Genomic DNA, 18,938 nt, shown 5'->3' on the forward strand with positions numbered 1-18,938 from the left:
GAGCAGGATTTTAATTCCTGAAGATTTGTGCAATACGTAAAATTGTTGGAGGTACTCAGCAGGTCTCACAGTAGTCATAGGAAGTAAAAGGCAGTCTGAGCCCTTCATCCAGAATTTGGAAAAGCATGTAGACACCTGAATTAAAAAGGTGGGTGGTGGGGGAGGGGCGTGGAGGAGACGACAGAAGAAGGGGGAAGAAAGAGGTGATAGATGGATACAGGTGGGAGGGTAGAAGAGAATGAAGCTGAGAGGGGAAAGAAGGATAGCTGAGGGAAGGGAAGGGGATGGGGAGCTGGAATAAAGGAGACAGGGATGGGGAAAGAAGGGGGGGGGGTGAACGGAAATAATCCCATGTAGTTGGAAATTGCCAAGGTGTTGTCCATCCATTCTTGTGTGTTGTAACAGCAGAGAAAATTTGGACCAGTGAAATTCATTCCAATCCAATCTTATTTTTTATTAAATTTAGACCCTTTATGGGCAACGAGCTCGTGACACCCAATTACACCCAATAGACCTACAACTCCCCCATACATTTTGAAACGTGGAAAGAAACCGAAGACCCTGGAGGAACCCAGACAGACATGAGGAGAACATAAAAACTCCCTACAGACAGCAAGCACAGGATTCGAACCCTGGTCCCAATAGCTGACGCTGTCACAGTATTGTTTAATAATAATGACAACCCTATCTGCAACATATTGGAATGCAGATATAATTATAATTATACCTCTTCTGAATGAAGGGAATACAACAATCCGTGCCAGTGGAGAAATTATTGAGATTAATGAAATGGGTCATGGCGCAGATGATGTGCTCTTGTATTTTGTTCCTTGTCTCTTTTTTTAATCTTAGGTTTCTTTGTGTTTTTTTTTAAGTTCCCTTAAGGGTTTGTGACTTTACTGATGTTTGGTTCTTTGTATTCATTTGAGTTGTATAATCTTGTTTTTGTTGTTTTAGGGTGTTGGAATGAGGGGACAGGGGTAGGGGAAAAGTAGACTCCATATGTTATATACTATTGTTGAAAGAGATTGTGTTGTTTGTTGGGATTTGTATGTCTTTGTAAATCAAAAACAAAATATTCAAAGCAAAATAATAATGATACATAAATATCAGGATGGCTTGGAGGAACTAAAAGGTGAGTTCCATACCATAGATTATGCAATAATATCTAACAGATACGATAATCATATGTCTGGCTCAGGTAAGTTGCTGGTCTAAAAAGATGATGATGGGACATTCAGTTTAAGTAATGAAAATGAGATGGAATGTTAAAGTGAGGGACACTGACTGGCTCTCGAATGGCGTGTATGTTAATTGCCACTTGCCTATCCAGTTTTGAGAGGTCCAGTTCTTGCTTTATGTGAGCATAAATTATTTTATCTCAACACAACTTGATTTTAACTCTTCACTCAAATAACAAGGCAACTGGTCCTTGTAAAACAATAAAAGAAAACCCATCGGTTATGAACAGAATAGGTTCGAACAAGTTCAAAGAGAATCAAGGCTGAACACGTGTTGATATTCAATTGCAGTCTTTATTTATGCACAGGAGAATTCATATAAGGACACACATTCAAATACGCAGCAATAAAACACAAATAACAACACTTCAGGTGCAAGTAAGCCACCGCTATATAATCTCATCACCCGATTGTGAAATGAGGGTTAAACCAACAGTACCCACTACCCACAGACATGGCCAAGTAACTAAACAAGGGTTAAACCAACAGTACCCACCACCCACAGGCATGGCATACTGAGTAGCTAAAAGAGCTTTAAACCTACAGTAACCACCTCCCACAGTATACCAAGTAACTAAACAAAGGTTAAATCTACAGTATCTACCACCCGCAGGCCTGGTATACTGAATAAACAGTAACCTAATCACAACTAATGAGTATATAAACAGATGAAACTGGTCTCCAGTGTCACCCATGGCTCAAGATCCTGGGCAGGCGCATTGCAGTCAGCACCCTGGTGCTACCCGCAGCCCTCAGCCTGGAGCTCAGCGATGATGTTAAGGAAGCAGAAAAGAGAGAAGCCCAGCTGCTCCACATGGTGGCCTTTTCCAATGCAGGTGCCATCCACATGACCTGCGGGGACCAATCGCGAGTCAACCTTACCTGGCACCAGATCTAAACATTGATTGCCACTTGGAGGACTGATCACATGTCAGCTGCAAGGGCAAATCACACATCAGTCTCACAGCTGGGCAGATCAAACCCTTGATCGACAGGTGAGGTCAGTTCCGATCTCTTGCCTGCTGGAGGTCACATGACCCTCCCAGGACACCATCATGGATACCAAACACAGATGATGTTTGCAAATTACCTCCACTCTTGTCCTTCATCTTTTTATTCCTCATCTTCCTCCTCCTTATTTCTCAGCTGCGGGCAAGGTCTGAACACAGGTTAAGGTTGTACAATAAAGGATGAAGGAAGCCACCACAGATTGAGGGGCCCTTCCTGAAGTACCATCCCAAACACTCCACGCTGTGAAATCATTGTTCCAAAACACCAGATTGTAAGTCTGATGGGTATTGCGAATGGTGCACGATTCTTACATGTGGATTCAAGCAAACAGCTGGTAGTCATCAAGGAAACAGTCTGGGATGGGGGTTGTCAGCATAATATAAATGAATTGTTTGATTTCCCTCAATGGCTTGCAAGGACTATCAAGTTTTTGGGAAATGGCTACATATCAGCTGAATACTTAAGAATTAAAATCCTTGGTAGTTTTAAAATTAAATTTTTGAATTTAAGGCCATTTCAGGTCCATTCCAGCCAATTAAGCTACAATACCTGGTATGTTTTGACGGTGGGAAGAAAAGTCACACGGACACGGGGGATTCCATACAAACTCCTTATAGACAGCGCGGGATTCGAACCCCGGTCCCGATCGCTGGCATTGTAACAGTGTTGTGCGAATCGCGATACCAAGCCACCCACTGTTAACTAATTTGTGTTAATAACATAAGGTGAAAACCCTCAAGGTGATGTGGACACACTAATTACCCTTTGAACCTCAGGAAGGCTGCCATATGGTGAATCCTACTGTCCCTATGATACTGTCTCCACCCCTTCCCAGATCTCTACCAGTGTTGACTTCACTTCTGCTCTGTAACCGAAGAGAAGCAGATAGATATTGTTTTTCAAAAAAGAGCCTTTCCGATTCAGCAGCAAGTTACACGATGCTGATGTGACTGGAGTCAACAAGACAGGAGAATACGGGCATGATTAGCGTAGCGCTTAGTGCAATCCTGTTACAGCACCAGCGACCCAGGTTGAAGTTAGCCCTGTCTGTTTGAATGTTCTCTCTGTATTTGAGTGGGTTTCTGTAAGGTAAAACATCATGAGATGGGAATGTGTAGGGAGTTACCCTGTACAGGGCAGTAACAAGAAGGGGAGGTGTCCTTGTACTCCTGTTAGGTAAAACATCATGAGATGGGAATGTACAGGGCTGTAACAAGATGTGAATGCATCCTTGTACTTACAAGATAAGAGAGACATTGATGGATTGAGAGGCAGGAAGCTAGCAGGGAAAGGATAGAAACAGTTTTAGTCATTGGACAAGTAATGATATGATGATGTTCTAAGCACGTATCCAAGGGTATAAAAAATCACCATTTTGCTGATAACGGCAGAATGCATTCTCCGACTAACATGTTTAGTCGCAAGTGTTACAATCCGGTAATAAAGAACAAAGAACCCTGATTTCGACTCAGTCTGGTGTTTGTCTCACTCATTCATGAACAAAGCAGACCTAACAGTTTCCTCAGGGTGTTCCGGTTTCCTTCCACTGTTCAAAACATACCAGGGTTGTAGGTCAATTAGGTAGCACGGGCTCGTGGGCTGAAAGGGCAGCATATCTAAATTTAAATTAAAAATGTAAATAAAAGCATAGCTGGAGCAGTCCATGCATTCTCCTGTAATTGTACCAGTGGCTGCAGCAACCCCCGCCTTGGAGCTATGCCCTTGTAACATCCACATCCAAGCAACTGCTGTCTGACCACTTGTTAGATAACCTCTCTTGGCTAGAACCAATGCCTCCTACTTCCGATAGGCAATCCTGTTCCAAAAGCTTCCTTCTCCTCTACTCGAGGACTAAGCCACAGTTATTAACGTCACCGTTAATGATGACTAATGTCGATGGGAAAATATATTCAAGCTCAGTCCCAGCCATCACACTCACTGGATAAGTGACAGAAAATCTCCTTTGCATTCCATGCCATAGCTGCCGTTCTCCAAAATACACTGAGCTCTGATTCGATGACAAGAAATCCCTCAGGCTTCAATCATTATGGTGGTTAAGGAGGTGCTTCTTCATCTTCTTAGGCTCCGGATATCTCTAGTATGACGAACAGATGAATAATGGATGAATTTGATGAATAATTACAGTTTAGTTTGGCATATTTGCTGCTTATGAATAGCCTAATCTGCCTCCTGCTGAAATGAAAGTTTCAGAGTGTGAAAATGGGCACTTGTGATTCCCAAATAAAATTGGAAACAAATTGTCACACTGTTCAATTTTTTTGACAAGAAAATTTTCTCTGAGCACCTCTTCATCAGGATATTACCTGGATTAGAGAGTATTAGCTTGAGATTGGACCAACTTAGATTGTTTTCTCAGGAAATGGTGACATTAGTCACAGTGGCTTGGACCTCAAGATGATCAGTTGAAGAGAAGAGGGCCTTTGGAGCAGGGTTGTTTGTCAGATCAATTGATCTGGCCTGGGAGTGGGTTCAGAAGAACTTTATAAAAATGAGTTCAAGGTTAACAGCTCTTTAAGTGGTGTCACACCAACAACCTTGTGCTCAATGTTTTCAAAACCAAAGAGATGATTGTCAACTTCAGGAAGAAGTCAAGGGAACACAACCCAGTCCTCACTGAGAGCTCAATAGTGGAGAGGGTCAAAAATTTCAAATTCCTGAGTGTCAACATCTCTGAGGATCTGTCCTGGAACCTCTGTATTGATGCAATCATGAAGAACGCTTGCCAGCAGCTATAATTTGTGAAGTGTCTGAGGAGATTTGGTATGTCACTGAAGACTCTTGAAAACTTATAACGTGGAGAACATTTTGGCTGGTTGGATCACCGTCTGGTACGGAGATGCCAAATCTCAGGCCAAGAAAAAAAACCAGAGTGTTGTTCACTTGGCCTGCGACATCACAGGCATCAGACTTCCCTTCACTGAGGACATCCACCCCAGGTTGTGTCTTAAAAAAGCAGCCTCTATCCTCAAAGACCCCCACCACCCAGGCCATTCCCTCTTCACTCTGCTGCCATTGGGGAAAAGGTACAGGAGCCTGGACGAGCACTCAGCGGCACAAGGTCAGCTTCTTCGCCGCTGCCATCAGATTCCTGAATAATCATTGCATCAAAGACATTGCACTATTATTTTTTTATATTATTGGAGTAAGATGGTTCATAATATGAACGTTTGCACTATTGATGCTGCCACAAAACACCGAATTTTGTGACATACGAGGAATATTTGATGGCTCTGGGTATGTACTCACTGCACTTTAGAAGGATGAGGGAGAATCTCATTGAAACATTTTGAATATTGAAAGGGCTCAACTGAGTGGATGTGGAGAAGATACGTCCCATAGTGGAAGAGTCCACGACCAGGGGGCACAGCCTCAGAATAAAAGGATGTCCCTTTGGAACAGAGATGGGAAGACATTACTTCAGTAAGAGGGTTGTTCATGTAGATATAATGTAGGTAAAGGTGTAAATTCATTACGTAGTCATTGTACATTCATGTCTATTTTGATAGAATGTACGTTTAAAGATACATTTTCATTAAACATAGATTGTTATATACATTAAAAAACTATTTAATGTTTATGAAGATGTGAAATCAGAGAAATTACATGGAGCTCTCATTCCCCGCCACCATGGTCTGAATTCTGAGATTTCCTGCTTCGGGTACATTCTGCTTATCCTTTGAAGAAGGCCTCAGGCCCAAAACGTTAGCGACATATCTTTGCTTTCTATGGATGCTGAAAAGACCGGCTGAGTTCCTTTAGCATTTCAGTGTGTTTTTACTGGGTTTTTTTTTTTAAGATCTATCCATTTTTTTTTAAAGTTCGACTGGCCATGGACACAAGGGATTCCAGAAGATGCACACTGAAACAATTATCAACTGTTGCTAGAATGTCATCTTAGCGTAGATAAATTTTACTCATATTGTAGCAGAAGGGATCGCTCAGAACAGAATCTAGCAGTCTGCTACATTCAAAGTTGCAGGCTTATCTGCTCTGAAACGTCAGTTTGTGGGGAAGGAACCTCCTACAATGGACATACGAGTGTCCAGCACTGGCATCACTAGGGGTGTGCGGGGGGGGTTTGCGCACGACACCATCATTGGGAGTGACACCAGAATGACTGTCTATAAAACTTTTGTGCAGTGTTTCAGCAGAAATTTATATTTTTTAATAAAAATATCCCTGTAGTTAGTTATAACAAAAAACATTTTTTTTGTAAGCCCAGCTGACATGTTTCTCTGCCTCGATGTTAATTTACTTTTTGAACCTTCTAAGAGCTGTTTTTAATAACCCAATTACAATAACTTTTCAAATTGCACGCACTTTTCGTCTGCACGCACTACAAGCAGGCGCTGGTGTTTTTTTTTATATATAGTCGCTGCTTTTTTCAAATGTTTGGTGTTTTAGCTACAATATTGTGGGGATTAGTATCAGCAACTTTTTTTGGAGAAATTTGTAGTAATTAAAGGAAAAGGATAAAAATCAATAAAGGGCTTCCGCTCAGTTAGGCTGTGCATATGATATTGCAATTTTAATTTTGTTGGTTGTTTATCTCAGTCCTATTGCCATTACAATCAGTGATCGACAGGAATTATGATTTATGAGAATCATTTAGTACTAAGGATTCTGTATGGTCTGGTATGGGAGGAAGTTCATTGTGGGGGGGGGGGGGGGGGGGTTGATACCATGAGTTACCCACTGGGTGACACCAACCCCTAGTGAAGACACTGGTGACTAGCCCCAATGTAATAAACTCCCAAAGCCTATAGCTGCTGAGGAGTGTAGGAATTTATCGTGTAAATACGATAACCAAATCCTTCAAAACAACAGGCCCTTCAGCCCAAAATGATGTACTGGCCCAGTTAATCCAATGTCTCTTGTACAATAAAAAAAATATTTGGGGTAAATGAGCAAAAGCGTCTGTTTAAGATGAATATTTAAAATATCACGATTGCAGACTTTGATGTTGGTATTTGCACGTGAATTTAATCAAGTCATGACACCGTCGTTGCCTGTAAATATGAACACAACCTTGCAGATTCGCCCACCGCTCTTTTTAGCATTGCGATAAATCATCTGCAGTAGGACGAGGGTGAGAGTTCTTTTACGGTAAATGTCACATTATGAATTTGTTTTAAAATCAAGAGTGAGAACTATGAATTGTTGCAAACACGGTTTCAATCAGAGCGAAATCTGTTGACATTAATCATTTCTCCATCCTTTGATTCAATCTACTAAACTGCTTTTGCAGTGCATCCTGATTTGTCCAAGGTTCAATTTGCCAAACTTTCCGGTTTAAAAGAAACTCCCGGTGAGGGTTAAAATTGAAGTTGATGGTTGGGATTAATTCAAATCTGCGCCATTTGAGTTTAACTCATTGCCCCACAGAGTAGCAGTAGAGTCCAATTCAGTTTGGCGTGGTTATTCCGAGCCACCCTTCGGGAGGTGGCGGATTCCCATTATCAGCGACACCCCACGCAAGAAATAATCTCGGGGCTTGCTGTAACTACAAAACCTTTTTTTTAAAAAAGCCCAGAATTTGAAACCTGAACTTCGCTTAAAACTTTTTTTTTCAAGTTGGTTGTTTAACTCGCTTGAACAAGTCAGCTCATGTGAATTTCTCGAGGGAATCCGACACCATCTGGATCGCAGAATCCTGCGTCTATCCCACAGACGCAGAGGTCGATTTTCACTGCTTATTCAATACTTTCGTATTACATCTATCTTCGGATTCACTGTTCTCGTCTCAGCTTCTGTTCGTCCCCTAAGCACTCAGTGGGGAGTCTGGAAATCGGGAAGGTGTTCTCAGGGTCCTGGAAAGCGTTTGTCCTTGAGTCTCAGTCTTTTGACCAAATCCTGACACTAAAGGAGGGGGGTATACAAACAAAGTGGGTATGTTCGCTTCTCAGAGAAAGGTGATTATAATTTGTCAGGAAGATGATGTTTTAGGATGGGATGCTCTGAACCGGTCGTGTAACGGCGGGGGATCTCAATGCAAGCCGAGCCTTTGTCCTCGATGATCATTTCTCCTGGGGGTCGAAGGGCCCGTCGCTGTCATTCCAGCTCTTGTTCTTGGTTTTCTTTCGGTTCCTTTCGGCCATAACGATGGCAGCGATGACTGTAACCAGGACGGTGCCAGTTATCACCAGGACGGTGGCAGTCTCGGCCACGCACAGCTGCGAATCCACGGCCACCAGCGAGTACCCGAGGAGCTGTCCAGGAGCTGAACAAGTGATGTTCCCGTAGTCGTCCACGTGAAGGTGTCGAACACTCAGTATCTTCCCAAACTCTCTCTGGAGGTCGCAGTCGCACTTCCAAGGATTGTGAGCGAGATGCAGGTGAGTCCCTTGGGTCTGAATGTTCAAAAACGTTTTGAACTTGACGTGACTCAAGTGATTCCCGCTCAACCCCAGAAGGCTCAAGCTCCGCAGGGAGCCCAGGGCTTCCTCCTGAATGTCTGAAATGTTGTTATTCTCCAGATGGAGAGCTTCCAGGCTTTGCAGCCTGTGAAAATGCCCATCCTCGAGGACAACCAGCCTGTTGTTCTTCAGCAACAGGGTGCGGAGTTTGGACAGACCTCTGAAGACCCCTCTGTCCATGGACGAGATCCAGTTGCCGCTCAAGTCTAGTTTCTGCAAACTTTCCAGATTCAGCAAGCTGTCACCGCGGATGGATTCAATGTGGTTATTGGCCAGTCTCAGTTCTAAGAGGCGCTGCAGACCATCAGAGAAATCCCCGGGCAAGTACGCGATGCGATTTTGATCCAGGTCCAGGTTTTCCAGAAAAATCAAGGACTCAAAGGCTCCTGAATGGATGAGATGGATTCGATTCCCAGACAGGACGACGATCCGCGCGGACCAAAGGCCTCTGAAGGAACCGCCGGGGATCTCGCTCAGGTTGTTGAGTCCAATATCCAGCATCCAAGTGCCGTGTGGGATGCTCCTGGGGACGGAGGTCAGGGAACGCCTTTTACAATCCACGAAATGAGAGAAGTCGTAGCATGAACAACGGCGAGGGCACATTTTGAACGCGTCGATGTTCAGGGTGGTCACCAAGGCACCGAGGCAAATGGGAATGACTGGGTTCATCCTGCTTTCAATTTTCATCAACGTTGAGGCTTTCGAAAGACAGAAAAAAGCAAATTTCTTTTTACAAAAAAGTATTTGGCGAACTCCTCAGACAAAATGCTTTAACAGTTTATTTTATTAAATGACTGTTGAAATCGCGAACGTCGGATTTGTGGCATTTCCCTTTTTTAACCGATTGTTCCCTCGTTTCTCTTTCTAAAACTCTTTGCTTTGAACTTTCGATTCATTTATTTTGTCGCTACCCCTTGTGGGTTGATCGTTTTGGTTGATTCATTGCCATCAGCGTCCAAATCTACAATTGCCTCCGTGTCTCTGTAAGAGTTTTAAACAAAACACACTTGACTTAATGTCGAATATTTCTCCAGGCTACAGAAGGCTGTCATCATACGAATCCAGTAGTTCTCACCCTTTTCCCCACCCACCTACCACTTTAAGTAATCCCTTACTAACCACAGAGCACTGATGCCATCCTGTGCCCATAAATGCTCTGTGGTTAGTAAGGGATAACTTAAAGTGGTAGGTGGGTGGGGAAAAAAGGTTGAGAACGTCTGTGCTAATCCTCGTACCATTTGACTTGCTTTTGTGTGTTAAATTGATACATTTCTGCAAAATATTTATCGCGAGATTGCATGTTCGACAATTATGACTCTTTTCAGATATTTAGATCATTATATCTCCCTGTCCAATCTGGCATGCTTCTTCGATCAAGAGGATGAAACACAAGGGGTCGCAGTCCAGAGATTAAGGGTTAGTCATTCCGTTAGTGCAGCGTTTAGCGCAAAGTCTTGACAGCGGTGGCGACGCGGGTTCGAATCCGGCGCAAAGGATTCTCGTCTGCAAGACACGTTCTCCCCGTGTCCGTGTGGGTTTTCTCCGGGTGTTCTGGTTTGCTCCCACTCTTTAAAAATCCTACGGGCATTGAAGGTTAATTGGTATATGGGCGGGGGGGGGGGGGGGTCCCGTGGGCCGGAAAGCCCTGTTACCCTGCTGTATCTCTATATTTAAATGTACAATTCTTAACTGAACTGAGATGAGAAAAGGTCTTCACCTGAACAGTAGTGAATATTTTCATTTCTGAATCCGAGTCCTACCGAAGCTGTGTCGCTGGAGTTCATTCATGACTGAGAACTGTAGATTTTTGGATACCAAGAGAAAGGAGAAACATCCAATTAGCAGGGGAATGCTGAGCTGAAACAAAAGATTAACTTGGTGCATGTCAGAGTTACTATACAACGGCTTCTAGTTCTTCTGTTCTTGTTTCACAAGCTGAGACCTGGAATGAGAAACAATCCAAGAACCCAGGCTCCTTTCGATCAATCGCAGACCATTTATGAGATCTGAACAAGATGTTCAAATCTTTTTTCTTTAAATTTAGACATACTGCACAGTAACAGGCACTTCTGGCCTATGAGCCCATGGCACCCAAATGACCTACAACCCTGATACGTTTTGAAGGGTGGGAGGAAACGCAAGCGCCCCGGGAAAAGCCAATTTCGTAAATTGAAGGAAATCCATTTCCATTCATCACCGTCTATAATTCGAAGGAAGAAATCAATGATCCGCTGATAAAGAGGAAAGGTGGCTCATAGATTTACTTTATGTAGCAGAGGGCCACGCTGAATACTTGTTTGGCACCTATTTGAGAAAGAACAATTCAAATAGGGTTGGGAACAGCAGAGGTCAAGCCAAGCTTATGGTCATCTGCTTGCACAAATACAATCCGATGAAACAGTGTTCTCCGGTCCTCGGGCCAAAAACACGCAGATACACAGACATAACACACATAGAAACAATATGTGTGCAGGACACGTATTCATATATACACCAAAAAATAAATATTGTTTCATAAATATGAGAGTCTCAGATTGTTCGTGTGAGCGATCCTTTTGGTTGTTCAGCGTTCTCACTCCCGGTGGGAAGGTGAATGGGTTGAAGAAATGAACTCCATCCAAAGATCAGAGTGGTGATATTAGACTCAGTCGTGTCATATGCTTTGAATCAAGTCTGAGTATTATTTTTCATTTCTCAGTATTTCAGAATTTAATAAGAAAAATAAATTTAATTCACTGCACTGCCATGAATAACTTGTGTTTAAACCACATTAGTTAGAATATGGTCAATTATTTTTTTTAAATAATTTGCAGCAAAAATCTGACTTTTCTCGATGGCATTGCCATCAGCCAGCATTAATAATATATATATATATTTTTTTTTTTTAAAACTGAGCTCCAGATCTCAATGCTCAGCCTGCATGCCATAAATGATGGCATAATTTTTCTTTTATAAATACTTGAAAACTACTCCAAGCACCTGTTCAGTGCAGACAATCATGGAACGAGAAACATTTCTGGGAGTTATGAAGATCGTTGCAATTTTTATTTTCTATGTGTTTGCTGCATCTACTTATATTGGCCAGGGTATCAAAGGTTATGAGGAGAAGAGCAGGCGTTGGGACTGACAGGGAAAATGGATCAGCTCATGATTAAACAGTGGGGCAGACTCGATGGACTGAATATCCTATTTCCGCTGCTTTGTCTTATGGTCTTAAACATACATTATACATAATGTAATACCCACCCCAACTAAGAAATTACTGTATCCATTTCAATATTTTTCCAAGCCATCAGCCAACCCATTAAAACACCGGAAACACACAGGAGATCAATCATTATACAACGACCCTTTCTTTCCATGCCTCAGAATATTACTGCAGCTCTAACTTGTCAGGCTCTGCACTTGTAATCTAAAAAGGTTGCCCGCTAATTCAATTATGTTTTTTCAGTGTTTTACCATGTTTAAGATTTACAATACATCATGTATTTTTCTCTCTTTTGTTCTTATCAGTACAGCAATTGATTAGATTGATAACATGTTGGTAACAAGATATCTCAGTATGCATGAGATCACTTACCCCTCTGTGCAGTGTGGAAGGTACCTTCTGTCTGAAGGTCTCGTTCCGAACTGATTGCTTTATAGAGTGGAGACTGTCACATGTGAAACTCCTTCCAATCAATTTTTTTTTCTGACATGTCCTTCTGCAGTAACCACAGATGTTATAATTAGAAGCTTCGATCTTCCCACACCGATAGCGCAGATTTTAAGATTACTCTCATCAACTCTGATTAATTATTTAAAAACCAATTGTTTTACAGTTACCTTTAATAAAGATTAAAGGTTGTCGTCACAGTTAAATAAATAACCAAGTAATAATGTCATTTACATGCTAATTTCTTCAGTAAAATTCTCCAAGAGGTTAATGGTAACTGGAAATGCCTTCTCTTTCCCCATATCCAATTCCCTTTATCCCCCACTTCTATTGGAGATCAAAGTACTACATCAACCTGTTTGTTCTTAAAATCTCCCACTGGTCTAGCAGTGGGTGACAGCTTACTTATTTATCACACTTAATAAGGCAGAGAGGAGCAGGGTTAAGTTCTTTAGTCAACAATGTCACTGAAAAGGTAGAATAGGCTATAGTCAACTATCCCTTTCTACACAATTTGTTTGTTAAAAGCAGAGTTTTGTATACTTGGCGCCTCCTTATATACTTCAATAGGACATGGGTTACTTAGTTAGAATCCACAAAAATCAATACGGTAAAATCCCTGGTCTCTGGAATTCAAGCATTTGGCAGCTTTGAGCAACTGGCAAAATGAAATCAAGCAAAATTAAAATAAATGAGAATAAAATAAGGCAAAAAAAATGTAAGTTTAAAATTATAAAAGCAAATGTTTTCTGAAATAACACATTACCTTTGGTGAAGATGGGAGCAAATATTTAACCAGAGGAGTGCCTTGGTCGTGCTTTCCTCAGAGCTGCTGTTTGAATAAAGTTGTGTTTGAGGAAAATGGTGTTGCCTAGGATAAAGAACTGGTTCATGTCACTCGCCGTTGGTGTGGCTCTCTTAAAGTGACTCCTTATCACTGCTTGTTAAGAGTTGCTCTTGTTAGAAGCTTTAACTGTAAATTATGTATAATGTTATTGTTTGCCTTTCAGTGGCTCTGAGGAGGGGGAGGAAGCTGCAGATGCAGCGAGAGTTAAATGTCTTCAAAGAATGTGACTGAAAATAAAGTAAAATGCTTTAAGATTTATATATTCATGCAAGGGAAGTTTGTTCAGTGTAGTATTTTTTATCTTTTGTCTTTTAAACTGTTCATTCTTAATGCAGGTGTATTAGTGAGGTATTGTAAATATAATCTTAAGTAACCGGAAAATTCACTTATCCAGCATCTTCCAATCCACATAGGTGCCAGATATCAGGGGTTTCCAGTGTAATTAGGAAATTGTTTTGGTAAGATCCACCACAAATATAGGCTATTCATGACTGAGAAAGTCTTGCGATTCATTTAATAGAAATGCAATGATGGAAAATGCAGTGCAGCTACCCAGAGTAGGATGTTTGAAAATTGATGGGCCACATTCTGAATGAAACGATAAAAGATCAGATGCATCTCCATGACAAGAGTGGAGCTGGGCTGAATGTGAGGTTAGAGATCAACTGCAACATCATTGGTGAGGCCAAATTTGGAGTACTGTGTACAGTTTTGGATATAAACTAAATAGAGAGAGTGCAGAGAAGGTTCACGAGAATGTTGACAGGATTTCAAAGTTTGAGTTACAGGGAAAGGTTGTGCAGACTGGGGCTTTTTTCTCTGGAGCGTAGAAGATTGAGGGGGGACTTGATAGAGGTGTTTAAGATTTTAAAAGGGACAGACAGAGTAAATGTGGATAGGCTTTTTCAATTAAGAGTGGGGGAGATTCAAACTAGAGGGCATGGTTTAAGATTGAAGGGGGAAAATTATAAGGGGAACATGAGGGGAAATTTCTTTATGCAGAGGGTGGTGGGGATGTGGAATGAGCTTCCGGCAGACGTGGTCGAGGCGGGATCATTGGTTACATTTAAGGAAAGATTGGATCGTTACATGGAGAGGAGAGGACTGGAGGGGTACGGACCGGGTGGTGGACAGTGGGACTAGGAGGGTGGGGATTTGTTACGGCATGGACTAGTAGGCCGCTTCCAAATATTACATCAACATCATCTTAAAGAAACAGGTTTAATTACCACAAATTGAAACATGATTTCCAATTACTGATTATAATTACTTAGGCTGAATGATACAATGCCCGATAATAATAATTAACTGAATGGAATGCTTTATTCCTCATTAACTATCTTCCTCTCATCCTCCCTCCCTACTCTACATTAGAGTGCAGGAGATATGACTTCAGAACCACCAATGTAGTTTACACTCAAATTACCACTTTGTGGTAACAGGTTGAAACCAAATAATAAAATAAAATACACCACTTGGCATTGACCAAGGTACTGAATTCAGACAAAGGGTGTCTCACAAGCATCAAAGTAACGGTATTAAAATTGGGATAGTTGTCAAAAACTGACCTAGTTGTTCGTACATAATCATATCTAAAAGATAACATGCCCCTAATGAAGTTCTTGGGTGCCTCTACTTCCACCAGGCCTGACAACCATAGGAGGCAGTACCATGTTGTATAGACCAGGTGAAACCATTAGCATCTTCAACATTGATTCCAGGCCTTAGAAGTCGCATGGCATCAGTCAAACATGGGCAAGGAAACCTCCTTCCAATTATTGTCCATCAGCTGATCAAAGATTATGGTAAACAACATTTGAAAGAAAGCACTGAAAGTATAAAATCGAATACTCTGGGTTAGTAGGGGTGGTGGGGTGGGGGAAGCAGTGTGGTGTCTTCAATATCCATCAGCATGAGTGAAATAGTTCAAGCTGGCCAAGCCCGGCCAAACATAGCTGCCAGATTGACTCCAATACAAGGATAAACACCAATCTGCCTTTAAGACATGAGATGGTTAGCCCATGAGAAGAGATTGAGACTGTACTCACTGGAATTTAGAAGAATGAGAGGGGTTCCTATAGAAACATATAAAATTATGAAAGGCAGAGATAAGATACAGATAGGTCAGTTGTTTCTATTGGTGGCAGAGTTCTGGGCTTAAGATTCAGGGTAGCAAATTCAGGACGGAGATGAGGATGAACTGCTTTTCCCAGAGGATGGTAAATCTGTGGAATTCACTGCCCATTGAAGCAGTGGAAGCTACCTCAGTAAATATATTTAAGACAAGGGTGGATAGATTTTGCATAGCAGAGGAATTAAGGGATAAGATGAAAATGTAGGTAAGTGGAGATGAGTTTATCATCAGATCATCCATGATCTCATTGAATGGCGGAGTAGGCTCGATGGGCAGGATGGCCTACTCCTGCTCTTATTTGTTCTTTTTTTTGGTAATTCTTTATTTATTGCACTATGAATCATATCAACCGATATATTTACAGATGCATCTCTTTAAATATACATAGTGACATTTTCTCTTTTTTCCTCCATCCCTCCCTCCCCCTCCAAAAATATTGAACATATAATACAATAAAACAATATCTTTATACAAAAAGAATACAAACAAAAAATACGTGTCATCTACTTATACACATTAAATCTGATCGTGTTTATCTTCTTATCATTTTAGGTGGTGGTGGTCCGAGGCCTGCTCTTTCTGTTATGTTCCATATATGGTTCCCAGGTTTTTTCAAACATTGTAACTTTGTCTTTTAAAATTATATGTGATTTTTTTTCCAATGGGATACACTTAAACTTGGTTATATATTCCGTTAATGTTTATAGTCATATAGTCCAACGTGGCCATCCTATATCTTTATTTTCACTTCTTTTCTGCCTCTTCACCTCCTCCATCCTCTTTTTTTCATTACTGTTTTTTTTAAGTTTTCCTTTTTAATCTCAATATATGACAACACACTTAAGACATGAAACACCCCAACAATCCCCACAAGCAATAACCCTTTATCCTCAAATGAACCATAACTCCCCTTTCCATTCGTTGCGAACTTACTCGCAAGCGTCAACTGATTTCGCAAGTGACCATTATTCTCCCCCCCAGCCCCCCCAGAGAACATTATTTTCCTATACATATAACAAAGCTCTCTTTTTTTTCCCCCTTCTTCCCCTTCTCTTATCCATCTTTAAGTCTTTATATATACATTATATTTACTTTATATTTTTACATATTTTTAAAATATTTTCTTGCCGGTCATCCTTCTTGACACTCCTCCTCCTCTCTTCTCCTGTCCTGCAAATGTTCAGCAAATTCTTGGGCTTTCTTTGGGTCCAAGAACAGTCTATTCCGTTCCCCAGGAATAAATACTTTTGAGTACTGCTGGATGTCTTAATATAAAGTTATAACTTTTCTTCCATAAGATTGTTTTTGCCGTGTTAAATTCCTTCCTCTTCTTTAAAAGTTCGAAGCTTATGTCTGGGTAAAAAAATATTTTTTGTCCCTTATATTCCAGCGGCTTATTGTCTTCTCTAACCTTTCTTGCCTGCTCCAGTTTGTTCTCTCTTGTCGTATATCTTAGAAGTTTTACCAATATGGATCTCAGTTTTTGACATGGTGGCGGTTTCAGTACTACAGCCCTATGCACCCTTTTGATTTCTATTTCTTCATGTGAATCTGTCGTTCCCAACACCTTCTGGATCCATCCTTTTATAAATTCCTTTCTTCTCCAGTGATTTTCCTTCTTCCCTTTTCTCTCTTATTCTTACTTTCTCTCTTTTGGGTGCCATCTTCTGTCTCTTCTCTGTAACTTTATCTTTCTCTTCCTGTATTTTATGTTTATTGAGCTCTGTTTTTTCAAACATTTTTTTTTCTTTTCTCTGGAGAGGGCTGGTTCTTCTCGACCCGCCATTACTCCATCACGTGACTCCTCCCTCCTATTTGTCCTTATGCCTTGGCAATCCCTAATGTCATTTGTAAAAGTGTTAACCACACAATTCTTGTCAGCACAATGTTCCACCTTCACACTGAGGACACCCTCCATTAATGTCGTGTGACATTATAATGATGCTCAATGGGCACAAATGAGGTGCCACCCTGACGAAACATTATCAACAGGGGGCAGTATGCAACATGAACATGAGCATGAAATGAAAAGAGTCGTGCATCCTCACAGGACAAATCAAAGTTGTGAATTGTGATGGACTGTTAGCTGGCTAACAGCAGCTTCACGAACAGCAGGGGAGGCTTTGAGAAAGTCTCCATCCTCAAGATGATGCTAAAGACAAGGTTAAAAGTATCCGCCACCACATTCTGTGAGTGAGCGGATGATCCGATTCAGCTTCCTCCCGAGATCCCCACCGTCATGGAAGCCAGTCGTCAGCCAATTCAATTCACTGAACGTGTTGTGGGGAATTGGATGAGAGTACTTGAACGTTAAACACGATAGGTCCAGACAGCATCCCAGCTCTTGGAGACCTGCACTCCATAATAAGACGTGGCTGATCCATACCTGGAAATAACTTCTGGCCTTCCCTGCAGCCCAAAAATAAGAAAATATGAAATATTGTAATGTGTACCAAGTTACAGTGGAAAAACTGTTTTGCATGTTGACCAGGCATCTTTGAGCATATGTAGTGCAATTTTTTTTTAAAGTGCAGAGTTTAATGTTACAGAGAAAAAGTTAATTTAAAACAGTGCAAAGACAGCATCATTTTACTTATTGGAAATCTATTCAATAGTCTGCTAACAGTCAGAAGAAATTGTCCTTTAATCTGTAATATTTAAAAAAAATTAAAATTGCAGAGTCAAGTAGCTCATTTAAAATATTGGAGCAAAAGATATAGAGCAGAAGATGGAAAAGAAAGAACTGCTTGGAAAGGACAATAAATAAGTGACTATAATTTGAATCCCCTGTAAAGCATCAATATTTTTATTGCATGTAAGCTTGATAAGATTTGTAACCTTGATTCTCAGTCAATAACAAGATAAATGTGAAATTCCAGTCTTACTGATCTATTTTTATGTTCAAAAGAGTAAGAAACTAAACACCAAATGAACCAGGCCACAGCAGGAAATTTGATTCAACTTTTCTGCATGACCCCAAGGTTTCCCCAGTCAGCTATAAACAGATTGCTTTCTTACTTCCATCAAATTGAAACGTAATCTTGATACATCCCTGCTAATACCAACTAATGTGTTCATCCTCCAGGTCTCAATATGGAACAAGTAAGGTGCACTTTCTTGCATTGTGCGTGGAGAGTACCTTCTCAAATGACACCTGAAATTAGATTCTGAACTTAAATTGTATTAATTAAACATACACATGCAATGACATTATGCTGAATTTTCCACTCAAGATATTTCAAGCATTTTTGGTGAACCGGTCAAAATTATACGTTAATATTACATTAAGAACATTTCATGATTTATCAAGTTTCATTTGGCAATTTTAAGTGATAATAATGTATTTAAAAAGATCATTGCTTCCCTTCAAATACTAATTTGAACAATCTAACCAACAACTTTTATCCTATGCTGTGTACCGAAATTGCTTTGAAATTTCTACTTAATTAAATTTAGAGAATTTGTGGTTGATTATGACCCAACAAACTACAATTAACATTTTAGCTATCACAGATTATATAGTAAAACTGGCTGTTCAGGTGGAGCTGATACTTCCCCACCCCACCCCCAATGGTGCCCCGCACCTCCCCTCTCCCCAATGCTGCCCCGCACC

General features: G+C 40.9%; 1 protein-coding gene across 3 annotated transcripts; it reads right to left on the minus strand.

The window, feature by feature from the left end:
- Window positions 1–1,515: 1,515 nt before the first annotated feature.
- Window positions 1,516–18,844, minus strand: LOC138746448 (leucine-rich repeat-containing protein 4-like). 3 transcript variants are annotated; one of them, XM_069904628.1, is made up of 4 exons: window positions 18,344–18,843; window positions 12,270–12,393; window positions 10,407–10,486; window positions 1,516–9,387 (listed from the first exon to the last, which is right to left on the minus strand). In XM_069904628.1, exons 3-4 carry the CDS (start codon window positions 10,471–10,473, stop codon window positions 8,291–8,293), a joined length of 1,164 nt encoding a protein of 387 aa, XP_069760729.1. In that variant the 5' UTR covers window positions 10,474–10,486; window positions 12,270–12,393; window positions 18,344–18,843; the 3' UTR covers window positions 1,516–8,290. The 3 variants fall into 3 exon arrangements, with proteins under 3 accessions (XP_069760729.1, XP_069760731.1, XP_069760730.1); XM_069904630.1 differs by lacking the exon at window positions 10,407–10,486 and having other exon boundaries at window positions 18,344–18,844; XM_069904629.1 differs by lacking the exon at window positions 18,344–18,843 and having other exon boundaries at window positions 12,270–12,984.
- Between the last annotated feature and the right edge of the window lie 94 nt (window positions 18,845–18,938).

The sequence above is a fragment of the Narcine bancroftii genome, chromosome 12 (assembly GCF_036971445.1).
Source record: "Narcine bancroftii isolate sNarBan1 chromosome 12, sNarBan1.hap1, whole genome shotgun sequence".
In the NCBI taxonomy this organism is placed as follows: domain Eukaryota; kingdom Metazoa; phylum Chordata; class Chondrichthyes; order Torpediniformes; family Narcinidae; genus Narcine; species Narcine bancroftii.

What these genes read in the sequence shown, in the direction of transcription:
- LOC138746448 (XM_069904628.1), bottom strand. Translation starts at nt 10,473, where the DNA reads ATGAACTCCAGCGACACAGCTTCGGTAGGACTCGGATTCAGAAATGAA. An exon ending in AAATATTCACTACTGTTCAG is followed by an intron (nt 9,388 to 10,406) that starts GTGAAGACCTTT and finishes GTCTTTCGAAAG; the next exon opens with CCTCAACGTTGATGAAAATT.